Source organism: Emydura macquarii, unplaced genomic scaffold (assembly GCF_026122565.2).
Source record: "Emydura macquarii macquarii isolate MOO-44397 ecotype Brisbane River unplaced genomic scaffold, CSIRO-AGI_Emac_v2 contig_2768, whole genome shotgun sequence".
In the NCBI taxonomy this organism is placed as follows: Eukaryota; Metazoa; Chordata; order Testudines; family Chelidae; genus Emydura; species Emydura macquarii.
This window is the reverse complement of record NW_027132905.1, coordinates 2,325,152-2,347,613: the sequence shown is the minus strand read 5'-3', so window position 1 is coordinate 2,347,613 and position 22,462 is coordinate 2,325,152. Positions and strand designations below refer to the sequence as shown.

General features: G+C 39.7%; 1 protein-coding gene and 1 non-coding gene across 2 annotated transcripts in view; both read left to right on the top strand.

The window, feature by feature from the left end:
• GALNT10 (polypeptide N-acetylgalactosaminyltransferase 10) overlaps positions 1–22,462 on the top strand; it is a 128,798-nt gene that overhangs the window by 61,241 nt on the left and 45,095 nt on the right. The window contains exon 4 of the mRNA XM_067566385.1: positions 4,322–4,488. Coding sequence (XP_067422486.1) covers positions 4,322–4,488 — 167 coding nt within the window. The remainder of the gene's footprint in view (positions 1–4,321; positions 4,489–22,462) is intronic.
• LOC137166009 (small nucleolar RNA SNORA17) lies at positions 20,129–20,199 on the top strand. Its single transcript, XR_010923533.1, has one exon. It is a non-coding gene; the product is annotated as a small nucleolar RNA SNORA17 (small nucleolar RNA).

Genomic DNA, 22,462 nt, shown 5'->3' with positions numbered 1-22,462 from the left:
TAATTAAGCTGACAGGAGAGCTTTCTCCCATTGACTTAGTGTCTTCCTTCTCCAGAAGTGCTACAGCGGCACAGCTGCATCAGTGCAGCTGCACCACTGTACCGCTTCTAGTGTAGATGTAGCCTCAGGGCTTTATTAAACTCTTCACTTTCTAGGGTTATAGGTTTGGCCACAAAGTAGCTGCAGTCAGAAATTACTTTGACTCTTGAATTCAGCAAGTGAGGGGGGTGACTTTGCCTTACACCAATTGCTAAGCAGAAAATCCTTCATGTTCCTGCAGTCATGAAAGGCTTGAAGATTTAGCCTTTCCTAAACAACGCCACAGAGTGCTTTTGATGGGGAGGGGTGGGAAATGTAGTTCTTAGTCACTTTATGAACCAACCGTTTTAAATACTTGAGTGCAAATTTCTTCCATGGAAAATTTTTTCAAACATGATGGCATAATTTGATCTAGAAGTCTACACTTGCAAACAGATTAGAAGCTAAGACTTAAATAAATAAATAAAATAAAAAACCCTTTTCTTGCTTCTTCTGTCTCAGCTTTGCTATCTCATTAGGAACATAACTGAGCTTCAGGCAACTTAGACTCTGCTAAACTGCATTTATTTGGATTGTTTTGGGCTTTGAGAATTAGACAGTGCCAGTCTCCCTTAACCTGAGGAATTAATATATTGGCTCATGTTCCCTAATGTTTCACTAAGTTGCTGACTCCTCTTTGCTAATTTTCCTACTTTGACTTTTTTAAAATGTGAAATTTCAGATTCTGGTCCCTAGTTAAAATTAATAGGTGAAATGTCTGGGTTACCAACAATTTAAGCTGTGACTAATGATACCAGTGCAGCTGGTGTTTCTTGAGTTAAACTTGCTTTACCATAGGAAATTATAATTATGTGGGTCTCAAGGAGAGGATAAACAGTATTGGATATAATTGATGCTAGGATTAGCTAGAAGAATGAACAGGGTTATGTATAAAGGAGATTTGAAATGAAGGAACTAATGACTGAAAGTGTCTGGTGTGCATTCTCCCCTCATTAAAAAGATGTATTTGGAAATGGAGTATTTAATGTTTATAGTGATGTGATGAGGCCAATTTATAATGAAGTTTGGGTAAGATAAAGTCCATAGAGAGCATTTTACCAAGAACTGAACATTGTTGTAGAATACTCTGAATTCACCCGCCCCTTAATTCCTGAAAGAGGAGCTGAAATTGGTTTTATATTCAGGAATATGTCCCAGACAGAAAGTTTTATATTTAAGATTCTCACCAGGTGCTGCTTGTGTTGGCCTATTAAACATAGAAGCTCTGGTATGGAATTCTGGATCACTTGGAGCACTAGTAAGATATAGCTCTCTGCTTCTGTAGGTGACTTTCCTTGTGTGCTATAAACAGTATTTGAATAAGACATTTTGCTATATTGTATACTAATCTAATAGGGCTTTTAAAGCAATTGTGGAAATGATACCAGGAGAGAATAAACTTCATTTGCAAACCTAACAGTGATAGCAGTTAAATATGGCACAGATTATCTCCAGCCTCTCCCCTCTTATAGCCCTTGAGACTAAATAGCCTAATTCTGTCTCACCTGTAATTCCCTGCAGTATCTTTGCTTTCTTCTGCTGTTTGCCAGCTGTTGGTGGCTGTTGGTAGTAAACAAAATAGTACTTCTGTATTGACTCTGTTCAATTGTAGCTGGACAGGATGAGTAAGAGTTTTTAATAAAGCTTGAGCCACTAATCTTTTGTGTCTACATTGTCAGCAAAGGTCCCTTTTTTTTTTTTTTTTTTTTAAATTAGCGGTAACTGATGTGCAATCTTTGCTTCCCTCCTCCAGCCCCCCAGTAACTAGCAGATATAAAAGTGAATAAATAGGCAACAGATGTTTTTCTAATGCCATGGAATTTATTCTTGATCATAAAATTTCACTCATTGAATAAATCTTCTACAGTAGTAGAGTTAGTGGTTTATCTTGGATGAGCTGTCGCAGTAGAACATTTTTACTAGATTCAAGCATGAGCTTCACCAGCTTTCACAGTGCTTTAAATTAAATGCAAACTTCCATACTGTGCTTTATGGTGATTGCTTGACGTCATCAACAAAATCCAGCGAGATCACATGAAGACAATGGATTATACAACAGATAAGAACAAACTATGAATCCCTGATTTCATCAGTTACATGGCTATTGCAGAGATGCTAACGGTCCCTAATTTTTCATAATCCTTCTGATTTTTTTCACATAATTACAAAATTACTAATTTAGGCTTCAGTGTGCTAATTTTGCAAGCACACATTTTATAATCTGTATATTTATGTGTGAGGGACTCACCACCACTTGAGTCCAATGAGCACAGCAGGTAGCACTATGGCCATCATGGGTAGTTGTGGGGGACGGGGGCATTCTTTTCCACTGCTCCTGTGGTACATGCTCAGACTGCACAGTAAGGATCTGATAGGAGGCAAGCCATGGTGATTTTTTTTCAATGGGTTGTAGTGCTGCTGGATTTACTGTCCAAGTTACAGGCAGTGTGTTGCGCTCTGACTGCCCTGTGTGGGCCCTATTGGTGCACTCTAGGTACCAGCAGGGTCCATACATGCAGCCTCGGTGTCCTCATGGCGGCAGTTAGAGCACTTAGCCTGTGACTTGAGTGGTGAATCCTGCACCCCAAACTCACTAACAATCGCAGTGGCTTGATTCCTATTCAATGCTCTCTGCACAGTCTGTGAGGGAAGAGAAGCTGCAAGAGGAGGCGGCAGCAGCAGAGGAGGGAAGAGGGAAATGTGACCGAGGAGGAGGATCATCCCAGGAAGGTGGTCCAGGCCCGAGACTGGTCAAGGTAATTAAGGGCCTTAAGCAGCATAAGAGGGCAGCTGTCCTAGAACCAATCCTCCCTTTCTCCCTGTTTGGGGGTGGGATCAGGGCAAAATGTGGGGGAGGGGCGCAGACCCTCCCCTTGGTTGTATGTGGGGAGGGGCTAGGGCAGAGATCCAGGCAACCTCCCTGATTCCTCCCTAACTTTTTTTATAAGCGTCCCATAAAGAGCAAGGTTGGCATCTCTGTGAAGTGCCATTAGAAATAGCACCTCCTTCTCCCAGACTCCAAGCTGCAAGAGAAAGATGTGCAATTTTTGGTTGCTTGTGCACCCATCTGTGGTAAAATATATTTTTCCCTTTACCCTTTTCAACACATGTCTTTAACTCAGCCCTGTGTCCTTCTGACTTTGATTGGGTGGTAGTGCAATTTAGCACATGAGGTTTTCAGATGAGATCTTAAAGACTTACAGTCCTGTCTTGTCTGTGGGGCTAGAAATGCCATGTTACTTCAAGTGAGAGCAGAGGGTTGTCTTGATGGACAGAATTTCTGGAGTCCCAACTAACCCGAGGGTAGTGGAGAACCTAGCTTCTCTATGTAAGTAAGACCCCTTGCTAAATTTTCTGATTAGGAGAAAAAGGCTGTTGGAACAGATTCTAAGAGCCTTTGGAAGCACATATCCAACTCCATGGAATATGCCTGCTGATCAAGGGTGCTTGTTTTTATTTTCTGGATAATACTGTGGTTGGATGAGTTTGGGGAATAGATGGACACCTTCATGGAAACACTTGTGTAACTAGTTTTTCCCAGTCTAAACATTTGCCTTATTGGTGTAGGAATGGGTATCCTCCGAAATGGCAGATGAGAGTTTATGCAGCTGTGTTTACAGGATTGGGGCCCTAGGGCAAGTAAATAGATGTAGTTTTAGCTGGATGAATATTAAAAGAATATTATTAGGTGGTCTTGTTTAAGCCCCTCTCTCAAACTTGCAAACTAAAATAAGCTAGATCATTATATTTATAGTGATAGAACAGAACTGAGCCTCTCCCTTTGAAATTATTCTTTCAGACAAATTCATCTCCTGAAGGTTGTTGGGGAATGGGAATAAAAGCAGAACAACCAGAAAGTTGCCAATAGGCTTCTGTCCTTTTGAGCTGTAAAGAGAACGGCTTCTAAAGGCAACTTTGGCAGGTGATGGAAGTCACTAAATGACTTTCTGTATCTTTAAAATTGTCTCCATTACTGGCTAATGCCACTTTTGATATTTGTAACATGTTAATATGGAAGAAGTATTTTGAATATGTTATTTTAATCTATGAATATAGAAAACTCACTGCTGGCTGATAAACATGTAGTTTATGGATATACATCAGAAAGTGTTTAATATATGTAGGTAGCTGCTTCACAAGTTGAGGATTAATTAGTTATTTGGAAAGTAATTGATATAGAAGTTAGTGTTTAATGTGTCTTCTTTCCTTGGTATGTTCATAACTTTGTTTTATCCTCATCTAGCTGCAATAACAAGCTGTACCTGGAGAAGCTGCCAAACACCAGTGTGATAATCCCATTCCACAATGAAGGATGGTCATCTCTCCTCCGAACAGTGCAAAGCATCCTAAATCGCTCCCCTCCTGAGCTGATAGCAGAAATTGTGCTGGTGGATGACTTTAGTGACAGAGGTACAGTAACTTCCTATGTAGCATCTCTACCTACTTCTGCATAAACTACCTGAGAAAATGCACATAAGTATAGTAAAGATGACCAGAGTATTGTTACCTGCCAAGAGCCAGCTTTGGGATTTTGGTGTCTCCTGTAGCAATCAGTTGATGTCTCCGTAAGACCTTAAACAGAGCAAGAAACTGCATTTCCTGCAGCAGTCGCAGTATTTTAAGTATTGGTGGCATCAGCGCTGCTTCATAACACTGAGCTTAGTTTCAACAGTAAATAAGGAAAGTAAGTTCTATTATAAAGAAAGTATTAAAATTAATCTTGGTAAATTGTTTCCAACATAGAGGCTTCATATTTTAACATTTTTAGCTTTCCAGAAGTCAAAGTAAATTTAAAAAAATCATAACCTTCATAATACCCAGATCTCTATATAGCACTTTTTTACCAGTAGATCTCAGTGTTCTACAAAGGAGGTAGTATCATTATCCCTATTTTACTGATAGGTAAACTGAGGCATGGTGGCATGGAGTATTAGTTTTACTCTCCATTTTTCTTTTCCCTACTCCAGGCACAAAAAATACCCAGCAATGGAGAATCACACTATCCATTTACATCCTGATTTGGATTCAGACTAATATGACTGAAAACCCATACAGTGTATATTAAGTATAACCCATAAGACATATTAAGTCTCCCTATTGTACTCACCACATGGCTCTATTTACTCTGCAGTAGAAATTGTACTGCATAGCAAGAATTCAACTGTACGGTAGTAGTGTGTGCAGTCACTTTTATCTGTGTTCATTTCTACAGGTCAATAGGGGCAGAAGCGGGAGATAAGTCCAACAAAAATTGGCATTAGTGAATGGCCTTAAATTTGATGACTATAGCTAAGAACCATAGTGTGACAAACAAATAATCACCAGCATGATGCATCAGCAACAAAAATACAGTAACTTTGTTGTGGTTGCAACACTGGTACTTAATTTGTAATGAGACCGGCACAACTGCCAAAAGATTTTGTTCCTTCGGATCTGTTTGGACCACCATGTACTATGTCATATTAAATCAAACTGTGGTTTAACTACTTAGGATAAAATGAGGGCTAGTAACTGTTCTGCTTGATTGCTTAAAGTGACCGTTGGATGGAAGAAGTAATTCTGCTAGCCACTTGTATGTTGTTGCAGTTTGAAACTTCATGTGGGGTTTGTACCTTCTCCGAAGCATCCAGCGTTAGCCAGAATCTGAGATGGAATATTGTCTTCACAGGATCATCAGTCTGCTCTAGCAATTCTTAAGTTTTTTTCCATTTTAATTATCAAAGAACAAGAACATAAATACTTTATGCTGCAGGGTTCTTTTAAACAAGATCCTTCCATGTGGAATTACACAAGGTACACAGGGCTCTCTCCCTGAGAATTGTAGTAAAAGAAGCATTTCCAAGTAAAAATCTTGAGGGTGAGAAATAGCTGCTGTGACTGATTCTGAAGCACATATAAAAACATTAACTTAAACACCAGCTTTGACCCATATTGTCTTTGAAATGCTAAGTGTAGCCCTAAAGCTGCAGTTCTTCTCCTGACGTGTAACTTTCAGTAGCTTGCAGGCAAAGCATGGTAGTTTGAAAAGCTCGTTAGGCTATAGTTATTTGGCACTAATGTTTTAAAGTATTTTGAGACTATAAGAAGAAAATACATTTTCTGGAAGCCTTCTTTCAGCTTCTTGGCACAGAAGAGTTAGAAGCAGATAAATGAAATCAGGGGATTGGATCAACCCTCATGCTGTAACCAGATCTGCATTACATCTGTGTCCTGCATTACATTTCTGTGTCCTGCTTAATCATTGTGGATGAGGACTGTTTCTGCCCAGGATAAATAAGACTTTGTTTTTCTTAAGTTTCATTCCACTGTTTAGTCTCCTTTTCTGCACAGTGGCATTCCCTGCTGATCCCAGGTGCTTTTTCCAGTGACTGATATTCCTTTTTTTCACCACACTGAAGTGATTTCCAAATCTCTCCCTGTCCCTAGATAGACTTTTTCAAAGTCTTAAGGAGGTAGTGGCAGCAGCAAATCCTTAAATGTGATCATCACTTGGAAGTCAGCCACTCAAAAAGCCTTGTTTGTGTGTGTGTGTGTGTGTGTGTGTGTGTGTGTGTGTGTGTGTGTGTGTGTGTGTGTGTGTGTGTGTGTGTGTGTGTGTGTGTGTGTGTGTGTGTGTGTGTGTGTGTGTGTGTGTGTGTGTGTGTGTGTGTGTGTAATTTAAAAACAAAACTTATTCAAATGCCTGGTCTTGGGACTGAGATTTCTTGTGAAGTTAACAACCGCATAACGTATGCGTGTGTGCATCTCCAATGGAGCTTTGTCTTTAAACATTGCGCTTAAAAGGCTACATAGCTTCCTAGGGCTTGGATCCAAATCTGGCCATATGCTTATACCAGTGTTAAAATAGATAACAATTGAGGACCTTGTCATATGTCAGAGTTACAACAGCTCACTTGACTGTGCCAAAAATACAAACAAACCAGTGAACGCTCAAATAAAAAACAGTCCTTTACATCTTTTTCAGGCTTTCTGAAATGTGAGTGAACGTCGTACTATGAAAGTCAAGGAGCTAATGGTAGTGCCTTGAGCCAGGGAGACATGGGACTAAGTTTCTCTCCATGTGGTAATCCGGTCATGAGCTCCATAAATCTCTCCCAGTGCACCTCTCCTGATTTGCAGACGTTTGTTTTTAATTAGACATCCCGACTGAGATCAGGACCCCTTTGTGCTAGGTGCTGTACAAAAAATGAATGACAGCTCCCGCCCCGAAGAGCTTAGTCTAAATGAGCAATGCAGGTACAAAGTGAAAAGGAAAACTGGTGGGATGCAAAGTGACTTGCCCAAGATCATACAGCAGGTCTGTGACAGAGCACCAATTCTCCATCTCCTCCTAGTCTTACTTTTTTTGTAGCTTTGTGCATTTTGCATCGCTTTGACCCCTTATCACCACAGCCTGCAATAATAAACAAAGTATATTTTTTTGGGTGGGCTTAAGAAGATTTTGACAACAGATCACCCCAATCCAAGTCTGATCACGATAGTAAAATATCAGATGTGTTCTGCTTGCATCTTAAAGCAAGGAGAGTTTAAAGGAATGTCTAAACAGCCCTGCCAGACCTTTTGTAGTGATATACTTCTAAAAAGCTGGACAGCCCTAGCAAGACTGCCTGTGGGACCCAGTGTTGAGGCTCTGTGTGCTTAGTATTGAATCCCAGTGGGCTTGAATTTAGCTGGAGCTAGGGAAATTCCCCTGAGGATTTTCTCGTATGTGCTGCAGCCTTATCCATACGTTTATTTTAGCAGAAGTTATGTCTACAGAATAAAGTAAGCAGTAAGACTGTCTGTATTCACATCCTTTACGTTTTTGGCTCTTTTTAACTCAATATCTTCAAAGATAGTGAATCTTTGTATTTCAGCCTGAAAATGTAACTTTTGTCTCATAGTTCTGAAAGGGCTCCCAAAAAATTTTAAAATAACAATTATAGTTCTTATTTTGTTGCTCATCCTCTAGCATCTGCCATTGACCATGATTATGACTGAGACATTACTATATTGTGAGCCTGCTTCCACCTTCTAATAGCTAGTTTCTAGCATCTAAGCAGTCTTCCTGATAAAATCATCAGAGTCTTATGTCTCTCATACTCTTTACCCACGAATCTATTGGAATCTAGTTCTTGGACACATTTACAATATAAACATGGACATTTAGCAAAAATTACTAATGTTTTTGACTTGTAGAAAAATGTAAGTTCCTCCCATTGACTGCAACCAATGAAACACTTCCAAAAAATTTTGAAACATGGGAACCCAACAGCATATACTTCTCAGTAAAAATGTGGTGTTAAGTTTAGAATGTAGTAAGAGGAAACTAAAAGGACACGTTGTTTCCCTTGCACAGACATATCTCAACTTGATTATTCCAGGTGGCCACAAATGTAGTAACATCAATCCTTATGGGTAAGCAGAAATCAAAGTGCCATAAGCGTGAATTATGACTTCACAATTCCTGATCATAAATAAATGCTTAACTGTGGCACCTCTTTGTGGATTTATGGCTTTGTTTAATTTCATTCATTAATTCTAATGAACTGAGTTAAATTATTAAGCTCTTTCATATCCTGGTTGGCAGGGCTCTTATTATATCCCTGTGAGCTTGTTATCAGAATGGACCAAAGAAAACTAAGACATTATTACTTATTTTCATGTATTTCTCCTGGGGACTGTCAGATTGCATGCCTTTTGAATTTGCATGCCTTTTGATTACTGTATCACAGTGCTGTTGACTGGTAAAAGAGTATATTTGTACTACTGAAATATGGGGAGAGAAGTTGAGGTGTACAGGTCACCTTGAATCATAGCTTATCTTCTGCTAGTCCTCATGATTTTTTTTTAAGTTGCTTTGGGGTACTGAATGGTTTGAGGGCAGTCAGTAAAGGTGTGGGAGCTATGTGCCTCTAGATCACCAGTTTGAATCTAACTCCAGCTGCAAGAGACCAAAAGTCATGACCCATTTGCTGTTTGGTCTGTGTGAATTGCATTGGTGATCTCAGTGTACATGCTTATACTCATGTCGCATGTCATCCATGTTGCATGAATCACCTTCATGATTGCATCTTTATCATTAGGTATTTGAGCCAAGTTCAAAAGTGGAAGGGGAGTGGTGTTCGCACTGCCACCTCACTCCTACAGATGGAATATTGTCTTTCCAAGCCAGGGTCAGCACATTTGGAGAGAGCAACAGGTGAGCAGTTTGTGCTGCTGTTGCCTGTTACACTGGTTTTGGGGATAAATGGAACTTCAGTTTTGAGTGCTGTCAAGACAGAATTTTTTATGAATATTAAGAATTTTAAACTGTTGAGCTTAGTCCCCACTGTGTTTTGTGATTTTGGTATCTATATTGCCAGTAGGCAAAACAAACATCCTCTTTTCCAGTAAGTGGCTTTTCTATGAATATTTTTTATCTTGGATCAGAAAACTGAATGTCACCTTCCCCCCACGTGTCCAAACTTGAACCTCAGGACCAGACAAGCTCCACTCAGCACAAGACCCAAGGCAGGGGTAGGGCAGTGCAAACTGACCTTCTCCATTCCTTCAAATTCTGGGATGTGCCAGGAGCTGAATTAGCCTTCAGCTCAAGTATATGAGCAGGCTCACGGCAACACCAGAGAAGGCCAAGAAACAAGCATTCCTTTTGTGGGGAGGTTGTGCAGCCCAGTCAAACCACATCTCCCTCTCTTGCTGATTCTCTTAGCCATCACAAAGCTGGTGTGGTGTAACCTTCTACAGCTAGGGAACATCAGGCTATCATCTGGTGCTGATAGTCAAATTCTACTGTTCCGTTAGTCGCTCTTGTTGTTCACATTGGATTATTAGCAAAACCTCTTCCAAATAGAGACTAGATTTGAATTGCCGCAAAATGCCATTTACAGGTAAGAAACTTCAGAGTTAGTGAGTTGGAACATCTTGGAAGATTACACCTAGTCAAACAATACGCTTGTGGCAGTCCATAATTCTCATTGTCACAGTCGTCTTGGATCAGAAGTTGAGTCAGTAATCAAGTCAATCATCAAAAGGAAAGTCAACATATAAAAGCCTGATGCTTTTGAAATGTTACAGTAATTGCCTGCATTTAAATGTTTCTGTCTGGAATGAAACTGCATTGGAATTGTCAGCCCTTTCTTTGCTGGAAAAACATTGTGGTTTTTTTCCCTTTCACCTTTCATGCCATTGGAAAATTTTTAATTATTCAAGACATTGAATCTTTGTCTGCCACAAGGCTGGCTGTAATGTAATTGTTGAACTTAATTTAGAGAGCTGACTCACTGTGTAAGCGTCCTTTTTAAGAAAAAAAGATACTATGTGCAGAAGAGAACTTATATTTCTATAATGGAGGTGGTTCAGAACTGCCTCAGATAATCCTACTTATTCCTACACATAGCTTCATAGAAGTGAAATCAGTGGCTGCTGCTCAATGTTGAAATTTTGTGTATCAGTCACTTATTTTGATACTCAATCCACTGTATTTTGACTGATAGCCCATTCTTACCCATTTTTTAATACTGCTTTTGTATAAATGGCTGGGTGCTTTAGATCAGGGATTGTCCCTTGTTAAGGGATGACAGTCATAGTTTCACTAATGAGTCGTGGCAGTGGCATATCTTTAAAGCTTTTATATGTTAATACACATTAATGCAGTGAAAGGTTGAGATCAAGCATTCAAAACACTGGAATCTTCAAAAGTTAAGGTTCCTCTGGAAAGATGTACTCTTTCATGTTGCCAATTTTGCCATTTTTATTGGATATGTTAATTATCATATTTCACTAAGTTTTAAGATTCTGCTGCAAGTAACTGGTTAGATACAACACCTGTGACACCATAATTGCTCTAACCACTACTTGACTTCAACCAAATGCCGTTTCCACTTGTTCAGCCTAATATTGCAATGAGATACTTGATACGAGCCTCATGTTGATTGCAATATATAAAGCCCTATTTGTTCTGGGACCCATTTATTCAAGAGACATGACCAAGGAGTGAGTTTTTTGTTTTGTTTGAAGAATCTTCTCTCCTGGTAAGCACAGCGAATTGGAAATCGGGACACCTGGGTTCTATTCCTTTGGGACAGGTAGGCCTCTCCTTGAGCATCCCATTGATCTTGCACCTTCAGAAGCTGGAACCAAATATCTTCCTGTTTCCATTTCCAAGAAGTATACGCTATTTTCTTTGGGCTCTTCCAACATAGCTGAATACAGCAGAGCACTTACTTTAAATTTTTCTCCTTACCTCCAAGAATTTTGTTCACTCTGCAAACTGAGCTGTCCTCGAAATATCTATTGTCCTGATATTCTGATCTTTCCTTCCACCCCCCCACCTCACTCCCACCCCTGACCGAGAAAGATTCAGGATGATAGCTGTTGTTCTTTAGCAGTGGCCCTCGTGTTAGTGAGCTAGCTTAAATCTCAATATGTACCTCTGGGAGGGAGTTTTTTTAAAGGGGGGGGACTGAGGATCCTTTACCCCACACAAATAGCAGTTATTCCTTCTTTAGGCATCCTCTTCAGCAGCTCTTGCCTTGTCTATACCTTGCTTTTTTTCTTCAGGTTTGGCCAGCATTCTTTGCTGTACATTGTCATCTTTCTTCACAAAGTCCTGCTGCTTGCTCAAAGGTTTATCCACAGGGGAGATTCCATTTATCTTAGGTTTTAAAGCTGCAGCTGTTAAATATGGGTCTTACCATTGTGCAAGACACACTACTGCTCTGTTTTGCAGGTATATCCCTCTCACTCTTGGTTTCAGTCTCTTTAATCCCAGGTTTAAAAGTAATCTTGAGAAGATGCTCATGTGGAATATTTTGTAAAGAAAAATGAATGTGGGCAAGGGCTGCTTGGGCAGTACCAGAAGCAAGGCAGTTTTGCTTCCTGGATCCATAGAACTCTGCAATCATAAGTGCGTAGGAGTCATATTACAAGCAATAAACTGATTGAAAGGTAGAGAAGAGGGAACCCATGTTAATGTACAACTGGTCCGACAACGGCTGCAATATCAGGTGGATGTCGAAAGCAGCATGGTTTCATTAATTAAACATATCTGCATGGTTTTAATTGACAGAAATCATCCTTTTAATATCTCAAATGGGGAAGGGTTTAATGCTTGATTTCTTTCTAATCTTAAAATGGAATGGTAAAGGATTTATCCAGCTAAAAGGATTACCTTGTCATCTGTAGATACTCATTGTATAAGTCATTTTTCTGCTAAAATGCGTTGAACTACATCTGGTTAGTTCATGAATGTGAATATACAGTGATTCTACTTGGGACAATGTGGTGACAGTCCTTTGTGGTTTTACTAAAGTTTGAATGTGATCTCATGTTACTTTAACCTGTGAAGAGCATTTACTCTTGTCTTCCTATAAAGCTGATTAAAGTAAATTAATTACATTATAATGCACTTTTTTAGATTCATATGGCAGCATGTATGTATCATCCCTCACACCAAGCTGCAACTTTGAGCTTTGCAAGCATGGCTCAGATTGGCTTTTTGCCCTCAGATTAATCATCTAGGCAAGCTAGTGTGCAGCTCTGACCAGGTGCTAAGGCAACCTGTGCACAGGAGTTGCATTCTCTTCCTTCTGTGATTTTGGTAATGGATGTCTCAGCTATGGGGTGGGGAGTACATCTGGACAATCTTCTAGTTTGAGGTTTGTGGTCTACCCGTGTGGCCAAATTACACACAAATGTCCTTGAATTGTGCATAATAGTCTCTGCATGTCTGCAGTTCCTGCTTCACATTCAGGGTAAGACTATCCAGGTGCTCACCAACAAGAAGTGTTTATGTGTACAAGCAAGGTAGTGCCAGGTCAGACTGTCTGTCAGGAGGCAGTCACATTCAGGAACTGGTGCGTTTACAGCTCAGTCACTCACAGGGCATCACATTTGCCAGGGGTTCAGTTGGTTTGACGGATCATCTGAGCATGTCCTTCAATTTGGACCATGAATGGTTGCTAAACACTAGCGTTCTAGCTTGATTGTTTCTTATAGTGGGTTTCTTGTCCATAGATCTGTTTGCAACTCCACAGAACAGAAAGTGACCTCTGTTCTGTTCCAGGGAGGGACTCAGCCCAGGATAAAATATTGGATGCTTTCCTGTTTCCGAGGAACAAAAAGCTCCTCTGTGTATACCTGACTACCCAAGATCATTGTAAAACTCAAGAATGATCCTTCTAGCTCCAGCCTGGCCAAGACAAATATAATATTCACACCTCTGCAAGCAGTAATTAAAGACCTCCTGACACAGAACCATGATGGGTTTTTTCACCCAAATCTGCAAATGCTGCATCTTACAGCATGGTTCATCAGTGGTTGAATGTAGAGGAAGCACATTAGTCAATGGGAGTCCAGAGTGTGCTCCTAAATAGCAGAAAGCCATCCACATGAGCTGATTACTTGAATAAATGGAAACCTTTTCCATCTGGGCGGCATCCCCTAATGTAGCCCTGACTCAGTTCAGAGTTCACTGAATTGTCATCTGTCTTTTGCGCGTTAAAGAATCAGGTTTGGATCTTAGATCCATTAGGGTGCATCTGGTCGTCGTCTTGATGTTTCACCTTTGCATAGATGGTAAGACTGTTTTCATTCACCCAATCATGACCAGGTTCCTGAAAGGTCTTGTTATGTTTTTTTCCACCTTTCAGAGACCAATATCTTTTCTGGGATTTGAATCCAGTGTTGTCTGCACTTACGGACCTTCCTTATGAGACGTTACAGTTGTACTGATTTTACACCTGACAGCAAAAGTAACTGCCTTAGTGGCCATCACCTGTGCCAGGAGCGGGGAGTGAGAGCTGAATGCATCGGTCACTGGTCCACCATACAGTTTTCTCCAAAGACACAGTTCCTCTCAAAGGTGTTGTCTAGTTTCCATTTTAATCAGTTTATCTACCTACCAGTTTTCTTCTTGAAACCACATACACACAAGGATTAGCAGGTATATAGAGCCCCAAGTAGCTTTGTTTCATATTGAGCTTGTTGTAAAACAAGTTATACACAATTTATTTTTCAGTTCTTGCAATTTAATAATTGTAAAATCAAAGTTACTCTCAGCTGGAAGAATGATCAGGAAAGAGGTACTATGAGGTTGATGAAAAGGATCCAGCTTATTACAAGCAAACTGTTTTTAAACTAATTCTGTGCAGTTGGAAAGATGTCAGCTAAGTAAAATTTTGAAGCAGGTTTTTCATCACCATTTCAGCCTATGAAGTGGATCCTAACTACATTGTTTTCAAACACTATTATATATCTAGATTGTATTGGCAATGGGTTGTGGCAAAAATCTTTTTCTTTTCTTTTGTTTTGTTTCCCTCTCACCCGGAAGCAAGGGCCTTCATCTGCTAGGAGTAAAATATCTAGATAACTGCCAGCTGCACTACAAATCAGCATTTTAAGCTTTACAGCTGTTTCTCTGTATAAGTTGATTAGAAATTTGATTTGAATACTGTCATCCCTCGTTATGTGTGATGTGTCTATTACTGATAATCATCGTTTTTCTTTAACAGACATTACAGACAGCATTGGTAAAGCAAGAATTCTAATACAGGAACTTTAATAACAGGAGTTCTGTCTCCTAAGGGTTAAATTCCTGTGCAGTTTACAGAGAGGTATGAGGCACTGGCCAACTCTTCTGTTAAAAAGGAGATGATACTGCTTTCTCATAAAGCCTATGAAATTCTTGATTTGTCATTCAGGACAAACTGTTAGTTCTCTTGTACATCAGTGAGCGAGAATATGATAAAGAAATGAAGCTAGTAACTATTGAAATAAAGAGATCTGATGTAGAATCTGAAACAACTCAGCTACACCCAACTAGGATCCAGTTCAGAAAAGCATCTCTAAGGACAGTGCTTAGGTTCTTTCCTGATTCAGGACCCTAGTAAAATTATCAAGCTCTTTGGTGGGGTACTTGCATGTTCATAGCTCAAGTCTTAAAGACAGTGGCTCTTTTCTTTCACTGCAGATATGTGCATGCTTTTCTCGTCTGGGATTCTCTGTCCAGGGAAAAACTCCAGCTAAGCACTGGTTCTGATAGGCCGTGATGAGGTTGAGGGTAACATTGGGTGACATCCTTACAAGGAATTTAGTGTGTATTAGAAGCAACACTAAGCAAAATGGCTTTAGTTAGAACGCATGCAAAACACCGCCCCATGTGGAAGTCTGAATTTGTTTCAAGACTGAGTGTGATGAGTTTATGGCAAGGATAGTATGATGAGGTTACATACAGTGGCATATGGCCCATCCACATCTGTTGTTAGGAAATATCTTCAACAGCTGGAGATGGGCCACTAGATGGGAGGGCTCTGAGTTACTACAGAGAGTTCCTTCCCAGATGTCTTACTGGTGTGTCTCATGCACAAGCTCAGAGTCTAACTAATTGCCATATATGGGATCAGGAAGGAATTTTCCCCCAGGACAGATTGGCAAAGACCCTGGGTTTTTTTGCTTTCTTCACAGCATGGGACAAGAGTCATGTGGTGGTTTGAAATGGAGTAAACAGTAGATTCTATGTAACTTGAAGTCTTTAAATCATGATTTGAGGACTTCAGTAACTCAGCCAGAGGTCATGAGCCTATTGCTAGAGTGAGTAGGTGAAGGTCTGTGGACTGTGATGCTCAGGAAGTCAGACTAGATGACTTCTAGCCTTAAAGTCTGAGTCTATGAACAGTTTTTGATTTCTGATTAAAAAAACCATTTTGTCAAAAAAAACTCTCAACCAGCTCTACTTAGAGTGACTATAGTCCAATTCATGATTGGCTTCTGGATCACTCTTACTTATTACATGCAATGCATGTGATGCTAATGTCTCCCATGGAAAATAGTGGGTCTACAAGCTGGATAGTGCAGGCCTGAGCAGGATTTTCAAAAAACAAAATAATTGGAATAAGCAAATTTAGCTACCCTTCCTACCTCTTGGACTATCTCTTCTGCCTTCTCCCTCAGCCTCCCACCCTACATGATGCAGTTAAAACAAGTATGGCAGTTAACTATGCAATTTTAATGTCTTTTTAACTTTGAGCTTCCATTCTGATATTAGCACAGCTGTTAACAGCCCTAGATTTACACTTTAGGATTTAGTAGACTTACTAAGTGGAGACCTGTCTTGGCAGATGTCCATGACTTCCTGAGTTTCTCTTGTATTAGTTCTGTCTTTTCATTTTCCAAACATTAATCATGAACTGGTTAAAAATAAAAATCTGTTTGAAGAACATTAAGTGCTTCTAAAAGATATAAAATCATGCTTTGGGCACTCTGGTGTTTGCAGTCACATCTCAAATGTTTGACAGTATTTTTTTTTTCTCACACCATATTGGTCATCTTTCCATTTGCCAAATTTTTTTCTAGTCTCTGACATATGGAGCACAAGCCAACATGGTTTGCTTTATTTACTTATCATTTGTGGATATGAATTATATTAACACAGTTAGAGGAACGGATTATTAGATTATTTTCCTAATTTCAGGCTTTGATGTAACTATAGAACAAAACGATTGCAGGTCCACAGTAGCTATCTCATAGCTTGTAGGTTTCATTCCTAACTACACTACTGTGTCACTTAGAAATTTAAAATGAAGCATTTAGAATCCAGAGTACATTTTCCCTACCAGCTCAGAATAGCTTTAAGGTAGGTTAAAATTTAGACGTAAACTAAATCAGATTAGCTTTAAAGTTTAAAAACAAAAAAATCCCAGTCATGTATCCTAGTTGAGAACTGAATGGATTTCTTCCTTTCACTTAACATTTGCACTGTTCTGAGATCTTCCATTTCTGTATTATCCTCTTGTACATTTCACCTTTTTTGTACAAGATGAACAATTCTTTGGGGTAAGGTGTTCATTTTTAACAAATATGGATGGTAAGAGCAAACAGTTAAGTCGGTGAGGATTGTTTTGCAACAAACATCTGCATCATTGAAGTTTTGAATCCCAAAGACATTGAATCCCTGTGACATTTAAGAGTCACATTTTCTTTCCACTTTAAATCTGTTGTTAATCTGAGGGGGAAATGCTGAATGCTTCAGCTGCTTACAGATCTTAGCTGTTGTGAATTTTTTCCAGACATGGACTTTAAAAAAGTTTGACATGTAAATATGTGTTCAAGTACTGTACATTGCTGTTATAATGGTGAGCTAAAATCAACATAGCTTGCAAAGTTCCAGTTTGTACTATCTCAGTGAGCTACTGCCATACAGCCCTGCCACAGCACCGCATTCCCTACTTGCGCCCTTATGTTCTTGGTGTGTATTCCCGGGCCTGTCTACTAAAAGTGAAAATCACATCCAGTTGTATGACTATTTTGCAACATGGACAAATGTCCTAAAGTGTTTTCCAGCACACTTCATACTGTCTCAAATGTCAGACCTTCAGATAATCACACTTCATTTTAACAAGTGCAGAAATTGGTTGCTGATGCAGAGGAAGGGTGGGTGACCTTTTCAAATCTGGTCTAGCTTGATTATCTTTGCCCTCATAACCCAGTAAAGGAAGTGTTGAGGGTTTTAAAGATCAGCCAGCACTGGGCTTAGTGTATGTGTTGTATCTGTCAGTTCCTGGTCCTCATAAATGTTGATATGATTGGCATGAAGACATGTCTTTGTATTTTTGATGCATTAAAGTGAATGTGTTCATGGGTGTTTTAGCCATTGAAAGGAAAGTATCATTGAATGAGACTGTGTGTTCCCCTAGTTAGACAACTGGCTAATCAAGAATAGCTATTTGAAAAGGCTTGAGGGATCGTAGCACATAACTACTAAATTAAGGGCTCTAGGGGAAAGCAGATGGTTAGAACCCTGCAAATCTACAGATATCTGCAGACTATGTTTGCAGGTACAAATTTTGTATCTGTGAAGGGCTCTACAAATGGTGGCTTTCCTGTCCATTGTCATTGCTATAGAAATTCTGAATTAAGTATTTAATGGCCTGTATGCTATACTCTGTAGTAACTGAAGTATAAAAAACTATGCTGTGTTGCCTGAAAACAGCTTCTTGGTCAACAAGCATAGAGCTTTTTCACTCTCTTCTTTCCTAAAAGCGCTTCAAAGCTCTGCATTCTGTAACATACTTCCCTGCCTCTTTCTAAGAGGGAGGGATGGGTAATGAGTTCCAGGAACTTTTGAGAACTGTGCGCCAGCTCTCCCTGTGTCCTGCCACATATGAGCAATGTGTCATCTAGGAATGCAAATCCTATGACAGTCTTAGTTTTTCATAATGTATTTTCTGTAGTGCAATCCTTCTCACAGAGCAACAGCAATTTCCTTTTTCAGGGCCCTTCTGGTTTTCAAACAGATTCAGCATGGAAGGTGAAAAGAAAATGGGAAAAACTGTGATTAGCTTAATGGTGTAGCTGCTGTTATTGAAAGTGTTAGTGTGTGGTTATTAAATCAATTTATTTTCCTCCCACCAATTGAACAAAGGATGAAAACAATGAAATAAAATTAAAACTAGTGTAAGTGCTGTCTGTTTGGATAAAAGCACATTTTCCTGTTTAAAAGGATTGCTCATCTTTACCAAAACAGGTAGAGGAGTTAATTTCAATGATGAAGTGCTTTCTATCTCAGGGAGCCCTGATTTGCAGAGGTGATTGATTCAGGAAGGAATGTAATTCATTCTTAAATTGTTAAATGGCACGTTAGGACTAAATATCTAAGTAAAAGACGAATGGAGTCATTTGTTATCTTAAACAAGAGCATGTGTGGGAGGGAAGGAATGAAGGGGGGAGTGTAATTTTGAAAACAGATGCAAGACAAACAGTTACCTTAGGAGTGTGAGCACTTGGAAGCTGGCCAAGGTAACGTCTGGAAAATAGAGAGCTGAGCTTGCTTTCTGTACCAGTTGCTTAAAAGGGAATTATGTCTCTGCTAATCTGTAATGGAGGTTTTAACCACAAATTGGGAACTTTTCTCTTCTATTACCTCAGTTGTGTCCTTGATGCTCTTCACCTGCAAGGGGAGGCAGTTTTATGAATTTTCAAAGCATAAAAGGTGGCTCTCTCTCCTGACGGTGCTTATAATCCCACTGCTCCCCTTTATCCTTGTCCAAATTGCATCTAAAATGCCATCACACCAAGAGGTAGGAAACTGGCTATTATTCACTGTAAGTGCGATGGGACTTTGTATTGCCAAAATTCTATTGCCAAAGAAAAGTTTTGGGATTTAGTTGTTAGCTTGGATATTCCTGGTGGGTTTGAATTGATTTAAGAGGGTGGAACATTCTGTGCATGTGTGTGCTTGCACATGCTAAAATCATGCACTCCATGCTTTCTGTGGTGTGAATCTTGAAGGTCAAATCTTGAAGGTCAAACTAAAATTGGTTTTAAAATAAGACCTCTTATTTTTCAGTGTCAGAAGGAAAAGTGACTTCTCCTTATTGCCATTTCCAACAGAAAGCTACAACATAGCTAATACCTTACTAACACATACAAGGTTTCAGACCATGTCTGATCCATGATTCTTGTAAATGTCAGTCCCATGTTTAAGTCAAATGGAGCAGATGTGCAGTGCAAAGGAACGTAAGTGTTGCACACATACATGTGCTTAGACTTTGTGCCAATCAAAATGCCTCCAGGAGACCCTGTCTTGAGGCCGTTCAGCCTTCTGTTACCTTTCATTAAAGAAAATTGCTCTTGTAATAAAAATCACTGCGTCAAGGTGCCATAATATGTTTTTCTAAAGCACCATAACATTTGTAGCAATTAATACCTAGTTTCAAACTTGTTTGAGGTTTTCTTTTAAAAACAAAAATTTAAAATATTGTCATAATTAATTTTGATAGAAGATGGTTGTCTCATTCTTAATGTTGGCATCTGAGCATCATGTGGTCCAACAATTAGAGCAAAGGAGAGCATACCAGTACTGTCATTTCTTATTCCCTTCTCTATTTTTGCCCTCTTTCCTATTAGAAAAACGCAATTTTTAATTGGAAATTTGCTCATGAGCGTTGTCATTAACCCGACAACACTTTTTTGGTAGGGGAAATCACATCAACAAGCATAGTAGAGCCTTACTAGTTTGCACTTCAGTAAACCACAGTCTTAAACTTGCAATAAAATGTTGTGTTGATGTGTGAACTTTTCTACAGCTGTTGGAGATGTGGCAGCTATGACACATCTCTTCCAGTTGGCAAAGGAGAGAGCACTACATCTTGTCTAACCTCAACAATACTGCATCTGCTGATGTGCAGCACTAACTTTCAGTGCCTCTCTCACCCATTAATGCAGTTTAAGGAGGTCTTCCTAGCATGATAGCTCAGGGAAACTGCACCTGTATTCCCTCTCTGTGGTCCACCAAGGGCACCTACTGTGACTTCTGGCTCCCGAGCTGTCACCTCTCTTGGGCAGAGATGTGTTTCTCACTTGCTTTGGTCTGGGGTATTTCAGACTGGACTGTGAATTCCCCAGCAAGTCAGATTGGCTAAGCAGGCCTGTTTTGTTTTCTCCTCAGAGGTTGTAAACAGTTGCCCACAGTTATGGGATAATGCACAGCTGTTCCTAAGCAAGCACACTCATTCTTAAGGTAAAAGCATTACAAAGAAAACCTATTAAAAACAACAAAAGAACATACACATATGCTAAAAATCTTACCAGAGATCACCACAACTCCAGCAAGGGTTCTGGCAGGTGATCAGATCTTCCAAGCTCACCAAGAGGTTTTTCTGTGATCAAAAGTTCATAATGACTATTAGCAGAGAACAAACATCCCCATGAGTCTATGCGTTACTCCTTTATACAGTTTGGGCCTCCGATCTTGTCCTCATGTAAGAGGTGATCAGCAGACGAAAGTCCACTTCTCAGGGCAAAACTTAAAAAAGCGGAGTTTTTGCATAACTGGACATGGTATATTTGCATATACCTAGAGATTTCCTGGGAAAGCCACCAAATTTCAAAAGCTCATTCTTGTCTGGCACGTTGTTCTTTGAAGCTCATAATACTTCTCTCCTCCCCGCCCCCTCCCTGAGACGTTACATACAATCCTTCAATAAAACATAAACATTTTGCATTTTTAATGCAATGAACTCATAAGATACTTAAACTTCATTTAATAAGATTTGTCCAGGGACTTGCCATCTCTGTTGCACCTAGTTTACAGGGCTTTGCATGACAAAAGGTAGTTCAGATTCTGAAGCCAGCAGCTAATAGTCATGACCAACCTCATAGTAATGGGTAGCTTTAAAGATGTATAACAGGTGGGGAGAGAACCTTCCTGAGTTGTAGGCTTCTGAAGGACTATTACAACCAGTGAAGAAAAGCACCTTTGTAATGATCTGAGAGCTCTAAGCTACTGCTCCTTGGTTTTTTCACTTTATTATTTGATGGTTGGGAATGAGACACTTATACCAAAGCCCAGTCACATGCTGGGAGGACAATAAATACAACTGGAAGGTGTCTCAAACATTGTCTGCATGCCAGCCTGCCTGCCTTATCAATGCAGCCAAACAGCAGGACACTATGGTGTTCTTCAAAGCCCACTTATGTCCATCTCCTTCAGATAATGCTACCTATAATGTCACTTACTGTATTGCATCATGGCTGCATTTAGGAAAAGATAAATTTCATTGCTTCTTAGCATATGTGCAACATGCCTCAGGTGGCACATGACCAGGATTCATCACCAAATTTGGTCTGCTGGTTGGATCGTTAGCTTGTCTAGGCCAGCCTAGGTACTGACGAGCACAACATAAATGCTGATCCATGCTGCCCACTGCTTATATTATTTGAATTCCCGTGACTGTTTATATTTTGTGCAATATAAAGAGATCGATGCTCTTTACCCTGAAAACTAAATAGAGGGTGAAAAACTTGACCTTTTGATGCTACAGTGATAGATGCCGTAAGGGAATCTAGTTGGATTAGAAAACTTGATGTTCTCTGGAAATAATTTTTTTGGGAAAATTTGGCTACTCGTGTCCTCTCTCTCTCTCTCTCTCTCTCTCTCTCTCTCTCTCTCTCATATCCTACTAGAGTAACTTCATGCAAACTGTTCTTAATCTTAGCTGTTCATTTATTAGCTGCTGCTAATTATCCATCTTTCCTTGACATCATGGTTGCTATAGAAACAGCTATCACATCAGATATGGAGAAATATGCCTATGCTGTGTTCTTAAATTATTCTGTGGTTGCTGTAATTCCCCTAGTTCAGCTCCACCAAAGACAGTGCTAGAATAAAGTGGGTACCTCTACTGGATCCTTCTCTCCGCAGGGTAGGTGGCATGTTGGTGGAATGCTGGAAGCTGGTCTACACTAGTGTCAGCAAGTGCCACCACTGCTGAAGCTGCAGTGATTTATAGAACAAGACAGACATTAAGAAAATGCTAGTGCATACAAGGTATTGGAATACAAGTGGGAGATAAACAGGCCTCATCATAATCAATGAGAAGCTGTATAATTACCTCTGAACATTTAA